Source organism: Terrapene carolina, unplaced genomic scaffold (genome assembly GCF_002925995.2).
Source record: "Terrapene carolina triunguis isolate 2854851 unplaced genomic scaffold, T_m_triunguis-2.0 Scaffold21, whole genome shotgun sequence".
Classification (NCBI taxonomy): domain Eukaryota; kingdom Metazoa; phylum Chordata; order Testudines; family Emydidae; genus Terrapene; species Terrapene triunguis.
In genome coordinates, this window is record NW_020664372.1 from 35,408,080 (window position 1) to 35,426,452 (window position 18,373).

Genomic DNA, 18,373 nt, shown 5'->3' on the forward strand with positions numbered 1-18,373 from the left:
CCCAGTGGACAGCCCAAGCAAAAGGCTGTCATTTTTTTAACCTTTTTTTAGTGGCCTTTTCCTTCCCTCCTCCCAAACCCCACCCAGGTTCCCTCCCTCTTTTTATAATTTATTAATAAAGAATAAATGATTTTTAAACGATAGTGACTTTATTTGGTTTGAAAGCAAGCTGGGGGAAGGGGAAGGGGGGTTCCTTACAGAGAATGAGTCAATAAAGGGGGCGGGTTTTCATGAAGGAGAAACAAACAGAAATTTCACACTGTAGCCTGGCCAGTCATGAAACTGGTTTTCAAAGCTTCTCTGATGCACAGCGCTTCCTGGTGTGCTCTTCTAATCGCCCTGGTGTCTGGCTGCGCGTAATCAGCAGCCAGGCGATTTGCCTCAGCCTCCCACCCTGCCATAAAGGTCTCCCCCTTACTTTCACAGAGATTGTGGAGCACACAGCAAGCAGAAATAACAATGGGGATATTGGTTTGGCTGAGGTCTGAGCGAGTCAGTAACGATCGCCAGCGACCTTTTAAATGGCCAAATGCACATTCTACCACCATTCTGCACTTGCTCAGCCTGTAGTTGAAGAGCTCCTGACTCCTGTCCGGGCTGCCTGTGTATGGCTTCATGAGCCATGGCATTAAGGGGTAGGCTGGGTCCCCAAGAATAACTATTGGCATTTCAACATCCCCAACGGTTATTTTCTGGTCCGGGAAGTAAGTCCCTTGCTGCAGCTCTATAAACAGAGTAGTGTTCCTGAAGACGCGAGCGTCATGAACCCTTCCCGGCCAGCCCACGTTGGTGTTGGTGAAACGTCCCTTGTGATCCACAAGTGCTTGCAGCACCATTGAAAAGTACCCCTTGCGGTTTATGTACTGGGTACCCTGGTGCTCCGGTGCCAAGATAGGGATATGGGTTCCATCTATCGCCCCACCACAGTTAGGGAATCCCATTGCAGCAAAGCCATCCACTATGACCTGCACATTTCCCAGAGTCACTACCTTTCGTAGCAGCACCTGAGTGATTGCTTTGGCTACTTGCATCACAGCAGCCCCCACAGTAGATTTGCCCACTCCAAATTGATTCCCGACTGACCGGTAGCTGTCTGGCGTTGCAAGCTTCCACAGGGCTATCGCCACTCGCTTCTCAACTGTGAGGGCTGCTCGCATCTTGGTATTCTGGCGCTTCAGGGCAGGGGACAGCAAGTCACAAAGTTCCATGAAAGTGCCCTTACGCATGCGAAAGTTTCGCAGCCACTGGGAATCCTCCCACACCTGCAACACTATGCAGTCCCACCAGTCTTGCTTGTTTCCCGTGCCCAGAATCGGCGTTCCATGGATAGAACCTGCCCCATTAACCACATGATCTCCAAAGCCCCGGGGCCCGCGGTTTGAGAGAATTCTGTGTCCATGTCCATGTCCTCATCACGCTTGTCGCTGCGCTGCTGTCGCCGCCGCCTCCTCGCCTCGTTTTTCTGGTCCTGGCTCAGCATAAACTGCACGAGAACGCGCGAGGTGTTTACAATGTTCATGACTGCTGTCTTGAGCTGAGCGGGCTCCATGCTTGCCGTGGTATGGAGTCTGCAGTGTTCACCCAGGAAAAAAGGTGTGAAATGGTTGTCTGCCGTCCGTTGCTTTCATGGAGGGAGGGAGGGGTGAGGCTGTACCCAGAACCACCTGCGACAATGTTTTTTGCCCCATCAGGCACTGGGATCTCAACCCAGAATTCCAATGGGCAGGGGAGACTGCAGGAACTATGCGATAGCTATGGGATAGCTACCCACAGTGCAACGCTCCAGAAATCGACCCTAGCCCCGGTACATGGACGCACACCACCGAATTAATGTGCTTAGTGTGGCCGCATACATTCGACTTTATACAATCTGTTTCCCAAATTCGAATTATATAAATTCGGATTAATCCCGTAGTGTAGACATACCCTAAGCCCTGGATGGGGGAGGCAGTGGGGGCCAGGGGTGACTCGGAAGGGGATTGGTGAGGGGCAGAGGAGGCAGTGAGGGGGCTGGAGCCTGAAGCCTCACGGCCAGAGCCTGCCATCCCACTACCCCAGGGCTGAAGCCCAAAAGCTGAGCCCTGCCACCCCTGAGGATCTCACCGGCCACCTGCTCCTCCAGAGTTGTGCCCCAGCAGCCTTCAGAGGGGGGCAGGGCCCAACCCCTGCTGGTGGCCCCAGCAATCAACACCAAGGTGGTGCATCCTGGAGCAACAGAGAGGGGAGGGGCCGCTATTTTGCCCCCCACCCTCCCATCACCGCCCAGGAGGCTGTGGCCTCATTTGAGAAACATTGGACTAGATAACAGGCCATAGAACTGCCCCAAAATAATTCCTAGAGCATATATTTTAGAAAGAAATCCAATCTTGATTTTAAAATGTTAACTGATGGAGAATCCACCATGAACCTTGGTAAATTGTGCCAATGGTTAATTACCCTGTTAAAAATTTACACCTTATTTCCAGTCTGAATTTGTGTTGCTTCAACTTCCAGTTATCGGATCATGTTGTACTTTTCCCTGCTAGATTGAACAGCCCATTATTAAATATTTGTTCCCCATGTAGATACTTACAGACTATAATCCAGTCAGCCCTTAACCTTCTGTTTGTTAAGCTAAATAGTTTGAGCTCTTTGAGTCTATCACTATAAGGCATGTTTTCTAATCCTTTAATCATTCTTATGGCTCTTCTCAAAACCAAGGTTATCAACATCCTTCTTGAATTGTGGGCACCAGAATGGGACACAATATTCCAAGAGTGATTGTAGAAGTGTCCAATATAGAGGTAAAATAACCTCTCTATTCCTACTTGAGATTCTCCTGTTTATGCATTCCAGGATTGCATTTGATCTTTTGGTCAGAGTGTCACACTAGGTGCTCATGTTCAGGTGATTATCCATCCCCTTCCCCCCAATCTTTTTCAGAGTCTCTCTTCCAAGGATAGAGTCTCCCATCCTGTAAGAAAGGCCTACATTCTTTCTTCCTAGGTTTATATATTTACATTTAGCTGTATTAAAATGCTTTTACCCAGTTTACCAAGCAATCCAGACTGCTCTGTATCAGTGACCTGTCCTCTTTATTACTGACTGCTTCCCCAATTTTTGGGTTATCTGTAAACTTTAATTGTGATGATTTTATTTTTTCCTCCAAGTCACTGATAAAAGTGTTAAATAGCATAGGGCCAAAAACCTGTCCCTTAGGGACCCTACTGGAAACACACTGCTTCATGATGATTCTGCATTTACAATTACTTTTTGAGACCTATCACTCAGTTTTTAATCCATTTAATGTGTGCCGTGTTAATTTTATATCATTCTAGTTACTTAATGAAAATGTCATGCGTTAACAAGTGGAAGATACTCCCAGCTGGGAGTATATGGCCACCAGTAGTGTTGCCTAAATTACGCTCCTCCTAGCCCTCAGCGCAGAAGGTGTGTCTGGGAAAGGGTGTGTGGCTAAGGGATGTCTATGCTCCAGCAATCTGCAGCTGCTGGAACAGCGCCTTGGGACCAGAGGTAGTTGGTCATTAAAGGTGAGAAGCCTTGAACCTTCTCTACTTTTTTACACAAGATTGGATCAGCATCCTGGATGGCCACAGCAATGTAGGAAACGGCCACAGAGATGGCTTATGGTCACTTCTCCTCCTCCTCCTCCTCCCTTACTTCCCAAAACAAACTCAGGTGGAGCAGAGAATATGGGCCAATTCTGGATCTGCCATGTTTCCACAATCCATTTTTCTCATTTCCCCAGGGCCTGATCTAAAGTTCACTGAACTCAGTGGAAAGCCTCCCATTGATTTTAATGGACTTTGGATCAGGCCCTAATAGATTATTACATTCCCAGCACTTAAAATGATTTATTATGCAAAACACATTAAGGCCACAATTCCACAGAGCAAATCAGGGCCTCACTAAAAATATTTAAGCAATGCTGATTGTTCAAGAAAAAAAACCACAATATTGTAATGTCTGATTTTCATGAATTAGTGCATACACGTAGACCTTAGCTTGAACTAAGTGAAAGGCTTTATTTGAACTTTACAGCTTTTGTATTCTTTATTAATTTTACAGACAGATATTCTCCAGATATTTGTTATATTAATCAAAAATGATTGGAGCTCTCCAGTGGCCAAACTCATACTTCTCAATTCCCTTAACTGTTCGTGAGAGAGTGGAAAATGTCTGCTTCACAGATCAAAATTAGTATGTGCAAAGGTTCTATTTTTACTACTGTTTCTGTTTGTTGAGGCATCATTTCATATAGCTTTTTCTAAAGGAGAAACCTCCCACCCCTCCCTTCTGATCTAAAACAAAATTAATCAAAATATAAAAGCCAAGTTAGATGGTAAATGGTCAAGTTAAACAAGACACAGATCTATTAACAACTGGCTTGTGCAAACTCCTGCGAGCTTCCTCCAGTTCACCAGTGATCAGATGATATTACGACAAACCGAGGTTATTGGGCTATTATCAAATCAAAGCAAGCATGTTAGTATTGATGTATATTTTAACACGCTAATGCAGCTCTAAAGACTATACCCCACACTATGTGTTTGCTTTGTATTGTGGTGACGCATGCCTTTAAACTGTAAGCTTGACAAATGTTATCTGTTATATAGACTCTTCTACATCTGTGGTGCTACATAAAGTATTAATAATATCATATTGAGACACTGTCTTTCCTTAATCACTGCAGAGCTAAGCATGACCAGTGAAGTATAATTGCTAAGCTATTTAATATATTGAGATGATACCCTTTGGAATCCTTTGCTAAGATGTTCAGCTCTTGTTTATTATGCTCTAAACATATTGTTTAAAATGCTACCACTGGCTATTCAATTTTTTCTTAGCAGTGATACCATGACAACCACCACATGACCTGCTGCAAACATACCCAGTCTCCAGGGCTATGCTTAAGAAGGCTCAGAGTGATATCACTCATTCTTTAGAAGAACCTCAGTTATAGAGATGCTTTATGTTGTTTAAGATGCATAGAGCCTACCAGTCAATTTTACCATGTGGCAACAAATATCTTCAGCAAAAATGGGACAAAGCAAACTATGAAGAGCACAAGAAAAGGGTAGGTACAACCCTGTAGTACAGTGAGTAAATTTATTTCAGTGAGTAAATAGGCATGTCAAATTTGTTAATGAAAATGCTTATGTATTCTATAACATTAGTGTGAAAGTATTCCTTAGAGATCAGGGTTGACCTACCATATAAAGAGAAGCGTGCATTGTGTGCGGGTTGCTAATTTAAAGATGGAAAAGATCTGGTCAATCATCCAGTCCATCTCAGTGGCAATGTAGGATTATTCCCTTCAAGCCTTTCCTCAGTGCTTTGTATAGTCTAAGTCTGAAAAACTCCTGTGACAAGGATTCAACTGCATTGCTTCCTTAAGAAGATATCACAGTGTAACTGACCTTACCGTAAGGAAATATTTCTTCATTATTTACAGATATTGTCAGTTTTATATGCTGTTACCATATAAAATACACTCTTCTTTCCATGTTCTGTTCCACTGGTTTGACTGATGGGTGAGGAGAATTTAAAGATGAAATATAATATCAGATCCAGCATTTTGTCTCTAACCAAAATGGCAAGATCAGAAGTTTAAGTTTTAAAAAGTTCCTTTTAGTTTAAATTAACCTCCAGCATGCCATGCCATTGAATATGACTAGGACTGTTTAAGAGTGGTCTGATGCTGGATGGCTGACATAGTCTACATTCATTGTGGACATACAGCTACCCCTTAGAAAGTAGGACACTTCATATTCATCTCAAGGAATTCAAACCTTAAAACTAGAGATCGGCAGGAAATGGATTTTCTGTCCTGTGAAACATTTTAGGATGTTTAAAAAAAAAAAAAAAAAAAGTCCCAAATCATGATGGAAAGCCAAAATTTCTAAATTTGTTGCAAAATTAAATTTTAAAAATAGTCATTTTGGATCAATCAAAACATTTTATTTTGATAAACTGAAAATATTTCATTTCCATTTTGACCATTTTTCAATTTAATTTTTTTATGTAAAATAAAATATAAATGTTGAAACAAAGTCATTTCGAAATGAAAAAAAAAAAAAATCAAAAAACTTTCTATTCCAAAATCCATAAAAACAGGATGATATTAAAATTATATTATTTCACACACAAAAAATGGTTTAGTTGAAATGGTATTTTTGATGGAAAATTGTTTTGACAAAAAATTTTGCCCTGCTAGCCAATAGTAAACTGCCTGTTAACTGAGATCCAATCCTGTTATGCTAAGTACCCTCCTCTCCCATGGAAATCAATGACAGTTGAGGGCACTCAGCACCTTGCAGGATCAGGTCTTCTATTAGAAACTGCAACAAAAGGAAGCCAAACATATTACCAGCACTTAGGCAACTTGAATAAATAAATAGTGTAATTTCAGCTCAAGTATTGCAGCTCCAAACATCACTGCAATCAATCTAATGAATGACTATTGCCTTGTTATATAGGCTTGAGATTGACCTGATAGTTTATAGAAGTTTTCATCAATTCTGAAGTCATCAGGGATTCAGGCTTGGTCCCTGACTCATAAAGCTTTGTGCTGTGCCAGGCTACGTTAGGAGCTTTGGAAGGCTACATGTGGACTCCAGGCAACGCTTTATGGAATGTAGTTTTCTATGCTGTTACCATATAAATTGCACTTACTTGACAACCCCTTTTGCTTAGTGTGTAAATGTTCTGCATTTATTTACACATCACGTGGGTAAGCAACTCTTGAAAGGCAGAGTCCATCAAAGAGGGCATAGTTCAAATAATTATTCATATTATACACACACATACACTCTATTGTTATATTATATATAATGTATTAATGAGCTGAGCAGTGTTTATCCCATACTATTAACTAAAGCAACAAAATCATGCATTTCATTAATTTATTTTCCCAGAGTCTCACAGAGTGGTGTCTTCCACTCTCTCTCTCTCTCTTTCCCTCCTCCCCAGTTTTTACCTCCAGGGACTCCTTGACCCAAGACTATTCATATGACCTACCATTTGCAGTGATCTTCCTGTCAGACCTGACCTGAATATTCATGTGACGTGTTGGGGGAAGGAGATTTTAACTGTGCCACTGAATCTGGTGCAATACAAACTCTATTCGGTGATTATATCAGTAGTTTTGCATCGGAGGATACATATGAAGGCATTGCTATAACAGTGAGGTCATGAAAAATACCCTGAACACAAGAACTCCCCCCCGCAGGAGTTGCATGGTTCCTCACACCCAGATCCACACCTCCTCAGGAGGCCCTGAGTCAGGGACATTTCCAGATACATTGGGGGCAGGGGAGGGAGTAGCTAGGTCATTCTTACATTCCAGTGATTCTGCATCCCTGCAACAGCCCAAAGTATCTATTGCTCCAGGGACATATGTTAGGGAACCTGTGCCTGGAACCAGACTAGACTTCAGCACTCCTGGGTAAAGCAGGCATAAGCAGTCCTGGCACCCGTATGTATTCTTTCTTCTCTCAGGGAGGAATGGTTTGAGTTTTATTGGAGATGGAAAACAATTGTCCCTATTATCTTCATTTCCCACTACCTCCCTGGGCAGCAGTGGTGCAAGCAGAAATCATTTCTTGCTGATACTGCACTCATAGGAGGGACACAAGGGGCGGGAGGGGTATGTGACCTCCCCATGTGACTCCTCCCCACCCCGCTCCCAGCCCAGGGCTCCCACGCTCTCCCTGTCCCCTCTGATACCCCCCTTTGTATATACAAACATCAACATGCTTAACTACTCACTCCCCCCCCCCCAAAAAAAAAAATGTAGTATTCAGTCTGTTTAGTTTATATGAAATATGGGAGTTGGGTGAGAAGCCATTTCAACACATGTATGACTTATTAAAAGACAAATTTTAAGTAGAACTGTATCCTAAACTGCTCTATGGTATTGTACCCAAACATTGCATTTCAATGGAGGATTCAACTTCCTTTATAGGAGCAGACTCCTGAAACTTTTACCAGCCCAAAAAAGTGGTCCATAGTCATGCAAATAGTCCCATTGTCTTCAGTGCGATTGATCAAATGATTAAGGGTTTACAGGATTAGGTTCCAAGTTTGTAAATTGTTCTGGATGAAACAGACAATGCCTGAGCTGTCAGATCAGAAGGAGCTTCATTCAAATAAAGGTGGGCAAACGTGTGATAAGTCTTAGCTCCATTGCTAAGATGAGGAACGTATTTTCAGCAAAGTTCTTGGCAGATTCCTGAGGCAGCTGGTTTAAGGCTGTCAGTGTCCGGCATTATAATCTTCACTTATAGTTCTCTCACCCACAAAGCTGGAAAATGAGGCATTTGTTTTCTTTGTTTTGCTGCTCCAGTTCCAGTTAACAAAATGCATGTTAGTTTGGCTAGTTTGGCTGCAAAGAAGAATTCTGTGTACACTGGAACAACACCTGATTCCCATTAGGCTGCAGAAGTGGGCTGACATCAGAATCCAAACATCCTCTGGTCAGTGCAGGCAGAGGCATTCCTCTAATGATTTGGACTTGATGTGATGCAGTATGGATGTCATGGATAATTCAGACCAATGGGAAGAAACAGAATCAAAAACACTGTTTAAACACCTTTCATCCCCCCCACCCCTCCCCTCTTGAGGACTCCTGACCAATGTAACAGCACAATACATATGCTAACAAACTTAAACAAAACCTTTGTTTAAGTTTGTTAGCATATGTATTGTGCTGTTAAAGCCATATAAAGAGTGAATCTGCGTTCTGCTCCTTTAAGGAGCAGGGAGCAGCCCCTCCCCGAAGGGGGCTAGCCCCATGTCTTTCCAGTACCCCATATCTGCTAAAAATCTCTTGCAGGTACTGCGTACTGGAGGGTACCACCCTACTTGCATCCCTGCTAGGCAGGCTTGGCATTGCTGACATTATGAATGTGTCAAATATGACATTAGTGCTAACAATACAGTGGGCAAACAATTTAAACATTTCCCATAACAGTTTGTAAGGATTTGATTTTCAACAAAAATGGATAATGATTATTTTTTTCTGCTGCAGATCCAGACTGCCAAACCTGTAGTGGACACCACTACTCCTCTAACATATGGCCATCTTCACTTGAAGTTAAAGAAGTTAAAGGTATCTTTTTGGTTATATCATTTAATTAAGTAAATTAGCATTGAACAGGAATGCATATGCCAATGCCCACCATAGTGTTCCCCCCACCCCACCCCAAGTAAGTAAGACAGGCAGATCAACAGGGGTATAAGAAGATTAAATGGTCTAACTTTTAGCTTCACTCCTATACCATGGTCTGCCTAACTGGACCAGTGGATATTGCCCTCCCAGTCCCACATCAAATAAACTCTGACTTGATGCATCAAATTCCCTCTAATTGCCAGGTCCAGAACACAAGGATCCTGCCTAAAAACTATTCCTGCACATCAAAAAGAAAAAAAAGAAAGAAAACAACAAAAAAGCCTACTGTAACTGAAACAATAATAACCTGAACATTATCACAGGGCAATCTTATGACATGTTGGCATAATCAAAATGTAAGAAATGTAACAAGGGATAGTTTTGACTGGTAATTTTCATTCAAAATCTTTATCCCTCTATGATTAAAAGGCAAGTGTTTCTTTATAAAAAGAAAATGACAATGGAAAAATGAACTCTATTCTCCTAGAATAATGGTCTCTGTCCACTTTAAAAAAAAAACAACACCTATATACAGTCTCCCTCAGGCAAAGAGAGTGTTGCCTGAGTAAGGACTTCAGGATTTGGCCTGTTTATAATCTCATCCTACTTTATAGCAACCCCCAGAGAGCTTGAAACTATTTTGCTATCAAAACAATTAATTTCTCCCTTATGAATACACATTTATACACTATTGTAGGATTTGGCATCTGTGCTGGTTGTTGCCACTTCCTCCTCCTCCCCCTTTCTTTACTGTAAAAGAGCACTGAAGAATTTCCTTTGGAAAAAAATATATGGAGTTTGCCGATGCATATTAAAAAAAAAAAAAAAAAAAAAAAAAATAAAGAAACAAAAATAGGGAGGTTGCCTTTTCATATTAAAAAAAAAAAAAAAAAAAAAGTCAAATCTGAAGCTGCCAATCTTGGGTATGTCCCTTTATGCTACTGGCACCCTGACACTTTTGGGTGGGACTAAGTTCCCCATCCATGTAACATGATGCTTTTAGAGGTGCTATGTAAATATAGAGAGACTGTCTCTAATGTTGCAAGTAAGTTTATCTTCCTGTAACCAGGTTCTCTTCTCCTTTGTAGTCACTATCCCTCTGGGTTTTTAGAGCCTGATGGGATTACTTAACAGCACCATTTTTAGGTATATTCATAATACAATTTGAGCTACATCTGACCTGTTTTGCTTATAAAGCCAAGCAAACAAAAAAGATGCACTAAGAGCCCCCCCAATAGTTCACTACAGTAACATTAGCTATTGAAGGTTATCAAAGCAGCATGTGGTAATATTTCATATTTATCTTATTTAGGCCATGCAAGCCTTCAGAGAAACAAATAGCAAAAGAGGCAGGGTGGGGGTGGGGGTGAAGCATTAGGCACAAAATACATTTTTCAATGACCCTGGGGGAGGAGAGGCACTTGGGAGCAAGTTGTTTAAGTTTAGTTCTGAAGGTAATGGTAGAATGATTGCTCTGCCTCTTACAGAGTCCCTGCTTCTCTGGTTCCTTTCAAACCACCCCTGCTAGACATGGCATCCTTGGGGCACAGAAACAAACTTCTGAAGAGCACTTCTTAGGGAGGGGAGGGGCTTTTGGAATGGATTAGATTTCACCAAAGGGCATCTGTTCACAAACATTTCTCACAGGTCTGGCTAGCTCCGGGCTAGGTATAAGGTCTTCCCATCCCACCTTGTTCTCCTTTTTAGGTTCCTACATTGCTCCCATCACCATGGTATCTTTTCACATTACACAAATGAATCTCTATGTTGTACTGAGTTTACGGATATCGTTAATATACTCCATGTTTAGATCTTAAAACTAATTTTAAAAAATGACTTAAAACTAGCTAAGTGTGCACATAACTAGTCTCTGCAGCGACATGTTTTATCACTGTTACCCTCATCCTCCTGCTGCAGCTCCTTCCATTTGCCTATTAAACCCACTTGTTGCTTCCCACCTTAAATCAGATTGTAACCCGGCCAAGGACAGGGATGGCCTGTTCCTGGACCTGATCCAAAGCCCACTGAAGTCAGGGTGCTTACTGCTGAGGGCCCCAAAAAAAGCACTGTATACTACTTAAACCTTAACTTATGTGGATCTTATGTGGTGAAGAGGTTCTTCTGCAGGACCTCTGCACTGGGGGTGAATTTTTACCCTGCCAGTTTTTGTCTCAGTCTGTGTGTGGAACCAGCGTTGGAGCCTCTTGTTAAAATATCCACAGCACTCTGCTGCTGTTTTGATTGGACTATAACAAATATTTCTCTGCCTCTTTTATGCATGAAGCTTGAAAAGGAACGGCTTTCAGTCATCGAAAGAGACAATCATTTGCTACTGGAGAAGATGTCCTCCATCATGAGGACGAAAGGGCGAATTGATAACAAAAATTACTATCAGGCCAAAAGGTAACATCAGCAGTAGAACTTGTATAGGGTTATCAAGTTACTGTGACAGTGATAAACATAGCAATGGATAATCTGCTCAGCAAGGACATGTATTTAAAGGAGGCCTCAGGAGTGCTAATATTTTAGATATTCATTTTCCTGCCCTGTCATAGGGATTCCAGCTCCAGGTTCATCCTTCTAGTCTCTGTAGAAAAACAGATACCAGTTTTTGGATTAATTTCTTCAGTATAATAACTGAGGGATAGAGACAGTGATCGTTGACCTAGTTTAGAGGAAATAAATGAAACAAACGTATTATCATGTCCCAACTAATCTGTTGTTGCTGACAGTTACTGCCACTTGCTTTGCCAGTTATTCCCACAGACATCACTGGAAAGTCGTAGGTCCAAAGCATGGAAATGAAATAAGAACAACAAAGTGAACAGTGTACAGTAACCATATTGAGTAAGTAAATCAGGACTTTAGTCATTGCTCAAGGGAGAATGAGTAAGCACTCTCAGATAATTCTCAAAGGAGAGAAACTGTTTGTACCATTTTAATTCCAAGAGAAATTCATACTCAACAGAGTATAGCAGAACAATGCATGATCACTAGTAAGAAGAGAATTCAGAAGTGAAGCGAGGACACCGGAATCTGCCATGGGAATGTTTTGTGCAAGTCAAGTGTCATTTGTTAACCCTCATGATTCATTTACAGACAGACTGGTTGATGAGGGAATGATAGCTCATCAGGCTCCAACGTGTCTCTAGACAGAAGGGTGCAGTTCAGTAGTTCAGGTAAAGTCCAGAACAGCAACTGCTATATAACAGGGAGTTTCCAGACTTCAGCATGGTCCCATGAGAAATTAAAAATATATGAGGAATAATTTGAAATACCGTTGAACCTGAGCTAATGGATGTACATATCCTCATGAGCATTATATTACACACACATTAGCATTTACTGAAAATTAACCTATATTGTTGCTGTGTAGCATACATATCATTGTAGCTCCCTTGACATCATAGAATCATAGAACTGGAGGGGACTTCGGGAGGTCATCTAGTCCAGTTCCCTGCACTCGTGGCAAGACTAATTATCTAGACCAGAGATAGGCAACCATTGGCACGCGGCCCACCAGGGTAAGCACCCTGGTGGGCCGGGCCGGTTTGTTTACCTGCTGCGTCCGCAGGTTCGGCCGATCGCAGCTCCCATGGGCCGCGGTTCACCGTTCCAGGCCAATGGGGGTGGAGGGAAGAGGCATGAGCCGATGGATGTGCTGGCCACCGCTTCCCGCTGCCCCATTGGCCTGGAGTGGCGAACCGCGGCCAGTGGGAGCTGCGATCAGCCAAACCTGCGGACGCAGCAGGTAAACAAACCGGCCCGGCCCGCCAGGGTGCTTACCGTGGCAGGCCACGTGCCAAAGGTTGCCGATCCCGATCCTAGACCATTCCTGACAGGTGTTTGTCTAACCTGCTCTTAAAGATCTCCAATGATGGATATTCCACAACCTCTCTAGGCAATTTATTCCAGTGCGTAACCACCCTGACAGGAAGTTTTTCCTAATGTCCAACCTAAATCTCCCTTGCTGCAATTTAAGCCCATTGCTTCTTGTCCTATCCTCAGAGGTTAAGAAAAACAATTTTTCTTCCTCCTCCTTGTAACAACCTTTTACATACTAGAAAACTGTTATGTCCTCTCAGTCTTCTCTTTTCCAGCCTAAACAAACCCAATTTTTTTGAATCTTCCCTAACAGGTCATGTTTTCTAGACCTTTAATAATTTTTGTCGCTCTTCTCTGGACTCTCTCCAATTTGTCCACATCCTTCCTGAAATGTGGAGCCCAGAACTGGACACAATACTCCAGTTGAGGCCTAATCAGAGTGGAGTAGAGTGGAAGAATTACTTCTCATGTCTTGCTTACAACACTCCTGCTAATACATCCCTGAAATGATGTTCGCTTTTTTTGCGACAGCGTCACACTATTGACTCATATTTAGCTTGTGGTCCACTATGACCCCCAGATTCCTTTCCGCAGTACTCCTTCCTAGGCAGTCATTTCCTATTTTTTGTGTGCAACTGATTGTTCCTTCCTAAATGGAGTACTTTGCATTTGTCCTTATTGAATTTCATCCTATTTACTTCAGACCATTTCTCCAGTTTGTCCAGATCATTTTGAATTTTAATCCTATCCTCCAAAGCACTTGCAACCCCTCCCAGCTTGGTATCATCCGCAAACTTGTACTCTCTATGCCATTATCTAAATCATTGATGAAGATATTGAACAGAACCAAATATCATTTAACTCTGGCACTAACCAGTCATGAAATATTTGTGAAGAACTTTTGACCAGACACTTCTCTGCACCTTCTCCCACAACCAATTGATCTGGTTTATATCTGAAATCTGGGTGAGACATTTTCGTTTAATAATTGGAAACAGAGGACTAATGCCAGATGCCTACAATGATTGTTTATTAACACCTCAGCAGCGAAGCATGCTATCTCCCTCAACATAGCAACAAAAATAGTTTGGGGCTAGAGGATTGGTTATAGGACAAGATATAAGTTTAGGGCTGGCATCTTATAAAAAGTGCCAAGGAATCTTTAGTATATACAGAGAGCAGACAGAGTCTCAATTTTGAAGGTCTCATCTGAGAGGCAGAGTGTAAAACTTCTTCAAACAAAACATATCTCCTTCAGAAGGACAAAGGGCTGAGTTGTGAGGGCTTGTTAATAAGGAGAAGAAACTCCTCTTAGGAGAAGTATAACAGCTTCAGAGAATTTCTCTCTCAGGTTCCAGCTTTGATCCACAAATTCTTCAAGCACATTTGTAACTGGGCAGAAGCTTGATTTTCCTTTGTATGTGTTTCCCCCTCTAGTTTAAACAGGGAAAAGCGAGAGAAGGAACTACTGAGAGTGAGCCAAGAAAACCAGGCCATTCTGGATAGGATTACAAAGTGTGAGCCTCAGTATCAAGTTCAGAGGTGGCATGAAGACTGGCAAAGGGCGGAAAAATACATGGACAGCATTGCAAGATATCCTCGTGGGTGGTATAAATTGCAGAATCGAAAGGTAACCTGGATTTCTGGGGTTTTTTCTTAACTATTACAGATTTGACCTGTCCATTTTGTGTGTTTTGCTGCATATTTGTTCTAGAGAGCACATCATTATAACTGGCAGGCAGCTACAGAATAAGTGATCTTACATTTATACAGCATCATTCATCAAAATGGATCCCAAAGGACTCTTCAAACTTCATTAAGTGACTATAGAAATTACAGCATTTAGGAATCACTTTGTCCACCACTGAAATGCAACACCCTCTGAGGTAGAAAAAGGCAGCAATTTAATAGTCCCACTACAAAGATACCCAAATGCTACAGCAAAATTTTAAAAAGGACTAAATAGTGAAAGATTTTGAGGTTACAGAAATATATCATGGTTGACTTCCACCGAAATATCTGCTGTTCAAAGTAATCAGCATTTTATTTTCTTTGATAAAATGCACAGCTGTAAATCAGCAGCAAGAAGTACTGGAGAGTTATGTCTCTGCATTCAACATCATTGAGGCTTGGCTTATAACTACGGAGCATGTATAATAGGAGATTATTAGAGGTTAATAAGTCAACCAAATCTGGATGGATTTTCCTGGAACAGCAAAAGGCACATCTCTGGCCCCAGGACCATCCTTCTGCCAAGTTTCAAGTCTCAGCTGCACACCTATGGAATATTAGAACTCTTGAAAGAAAGAGGAGGAAAAATTGGCTAAAAGGGAAAAAATTGGTTGAAGGGGAAAAATGGGAAAATTGGTTGACGAGGGGGAAAAATCTTTTTCTCCAAGACCTATTCTTGTAAACAGCCGTATCATTTTTGCTGAAACTTTCAAGAAATATTTAGCCTAAGGCAAAAAGCAAACATGAAAAGTTTCATCCCAAAAACTTTGTCTGTCAAAGTAACAATCAATTAAAAGAAGGGCTTGCAATGGAAAGAGTTAAGCAACCTGAACTACTGTAAATATATATTACAGACACTCCCCAGGTTACGCAAATCTGCACTTACGGAAAAAGTTCCATACGCTTTTTTTGGAGGGGGGAAATGAGTGTAATTGTCGGGTATACGTTCCCAACTTACGCAAAATTTGACTTACACAAGGCGTTCCGGAATGCAGCGCAACGCTTGCGCAAGTTGGGGAGCATCTGTACACACAAAACACTATGTTAAAAGCACATTAATAAGGTTGCTAAGGTAGTCAAGCACTCAAAAGTTAGGAAAGCCAGAATTAAGGTTGCCTCTACAACCTTAATTCATCCCTTTTGTGCATGTGCATTACGGTAGTCTTAATTATATGATCACACATTTTTTCCACAGGACCACTCCCTCATTCAGTGCACAGAATGGATGGTGATTACTAAATGAGCAACAATTCAGTATTGAGTTTTATCTTCATTGTTCAATGTGTGGCCCCAGGCCTTATTTACTGCACACTATTCAAACCCTGATTTAAAGCCAGTGTTATTAATTTTCACCTGGGATTTTCTATGGCACTCATCACTACAGTAGTGACATGGAGTGTTTCACAAATGTTAATTTATCTTAGTAACATTCTCATTAAGTGACTGAGTATTATTATCCCCAATTTACAGATGAGGAATGAAGGTATAGAGATTAAGATAAAAAGTATCCACTAATTTTGGGTATCCAATTTGAAATACCTATAACCTGATTTTTCAGAGTACAGCTCCTTCTTTAATAAATGAAAAGTTACACTTGTTTTGGTGAGCTCCTCCTCTCTCCTCCCCCCTCTCTGACTGCTCAACTCTTTCTGGCGGAGCATACCAATGCCACCAACAGGAGACAGAATTTTCCTCCCCTTCTATATCAGGGTCATCTTTACAGATTCCAGCAAATTCCTTCATTGCTAAGCTCTCTCAATCAACTTAGCCACTGGCGTACCTTATTGGAACTTGCTCCATTCCCGACAGCCAAAACAATTCTAAGGGGCAAAAGGATGAGTTCCCTTCCCTTTCTCCAGAGAAGTATTTCAGTCCTCACCCCACCCAATGCTCTATCACACACACTTTCCTGTGAGCATGCATGGCTGAGGGACCACTTTTAGAATAACTGCAAAACTCAAGATATTGAAACATTCTTTATGTTAGATATTTTTGTAATGATTTTTCACTTCTCTTTCAGGAACAAAAACAAAACAAGAACCCATCAAAACAAGAGAGAGAAAAAAGAGATAAGCAACAGAATGATGAAGATGTGAAAAGCAAGACAGAGGAGGGAGAAAAAGGGGACCTCCAAAGTAGAGAGGAAAAAGATCACCAAGAGAGAGAAACTGTTTTAGAAATGGTGTAATTCCAACCAGTCCCCTATGAACACAGTTCAAGCAATTTCTAGAACTAAACTTGAGATAGGGTGTGTGGGAGAGGCAGCTGCAAGAGCTTATATAGATACTATCATTTTAAGGAAATTACTGTAAGTGTAGGTATTAGGCACATGTCCTTATTAACATATATACATCTCTTTATAGTTGCCAGCAAACTATAACTCTGCATAGTGTTTCATGAACACAAATGAAGTGGGAGCAAAGCTGGGGCAATGAATTGACTATCACAGGTAATTAGTCCAGCTGATTAAAACCAGCTTGTTAAAAAATAACTATATTTTAATTCTCACATTAGTATCCATCGGAGATTCGCCAGTGAAGGTTGACTTGGATGACAGCAAATAGTTTAGAGCAGTGGTTTTTTTAAAATGTGTTCATAGGCTGGACCCCCTCTTAATAGAGCGATGGCTCTATTCATAGGGTGGACCACCTCCCTCCCTGTTCATGATCTCCTGTCAGCTTTGTGTCAGCTACAGCAATTGCATACATGGAGAAGTAATATTAATAATACATTAAGTATTTTCCTAGTTTCTTTTCCTGGAATTTAGAAGCTGGAAACAAAGAGGAGAAACAACATCCTGTGATCAGCCAACCAGTGCTTAATTTGTGCCGGGGCTTGCCGGTGCTGAGACCAGCACCTCTAAGCTTGGGAGTTCATAGCCCCAGCACCTCTGGGATTGCAGCATCAGTTATGAAAGTAAAAAAAATTGCTTGAGTCCCAGCACTTCTTTCATTACAAATTAAGCACTGGAGCCAGCTATCTGTGTACCACCAGCAAGTGTTCTCCAGGCCACCACTAGTCCACAGCCTAGAAGATGGAAATTCTTGGTCTAGAGCAGTGGTCTCCAAAGTGGAGTGTGCAAGAGAATCCTTGGGGGTGCACGGCAGGAGGAGCACTTTTTTTTTTGCTTCGGCAGTTCAGGCGGGAGTCCGAGCAGCTTTTTTTTTTTTTTTTTTTTTTTTTTAAAAATGGTAGAGCCGGCGCGGCAGGGGATGCGTGCTCAATTTTTTTTTACTGATGGGGTGCGCGATCAAAAAAGTTTGGAGACCACTGGTCTAGAGGATGCATCCCCCAGCCTTTTCATGTGATACTTCATGGAAAACACCTACTGAATCCACAAAATAGTCTAAGCATACAAAGCTAGTCAAGTGAAACTTCACTCCTCTTGGAGAATATAAAATCTGAAGCCAAATAACAGGGTGTATTAACAAGTATTGGCTTTTGTTTTGTTGGAAATAAAAGTTACAAACATGACTTAATGACTCATACGAAATGTCAGTCATGGAGGCTGGCTACTTTTTTCAGAGCACTCTCCTAGTAATATTTTACAGGTCAGAGACACATTTTACTTTCTCATTTGGAATACAGCCCAGCTGAACCATGTTTAGGGCATTGATGATATGAGAACTTCAGTTTCTTAACTGT

At 41.6% G+C, this 18,373-nt stretch overlaps 2 protein-coding genes across 2 annotated transcripts in view; one reads left to right on the forward strand and one right to left on the reverse strand.

Annotated features, from left to right (window-relative positions):
• The window catches only part of RASA3 (RAS p21 protein activator 3), a 248,415-nt gene that overhangs the window by 209,021 nt on the left and 21,021 nt on the right, over window positions 1–18,373 (reverse strand). The window lies entirely within an intron of this gene.
• Window positions 4,973–17,255, forward strand: CFAP97D2 (CFAP97 domain containing 2). The gene is made up of 5 exons (XM_024224387.1): window positions 4,973–5,077; window positions 9,032–9,112; window positions 11,457–11,575; window positions 14,435–14,627; window positions 16,749–17,255. The coding sequence occupies exons 1-5, from the start codon at window positions 4,973–4,975 to the stop codon at window positions 16,914–16,916; spliced, it is 666 nt and encodes a 221-aa protein (XP_024080155.1). The 3' UTR covers window positions 16,917–17,255.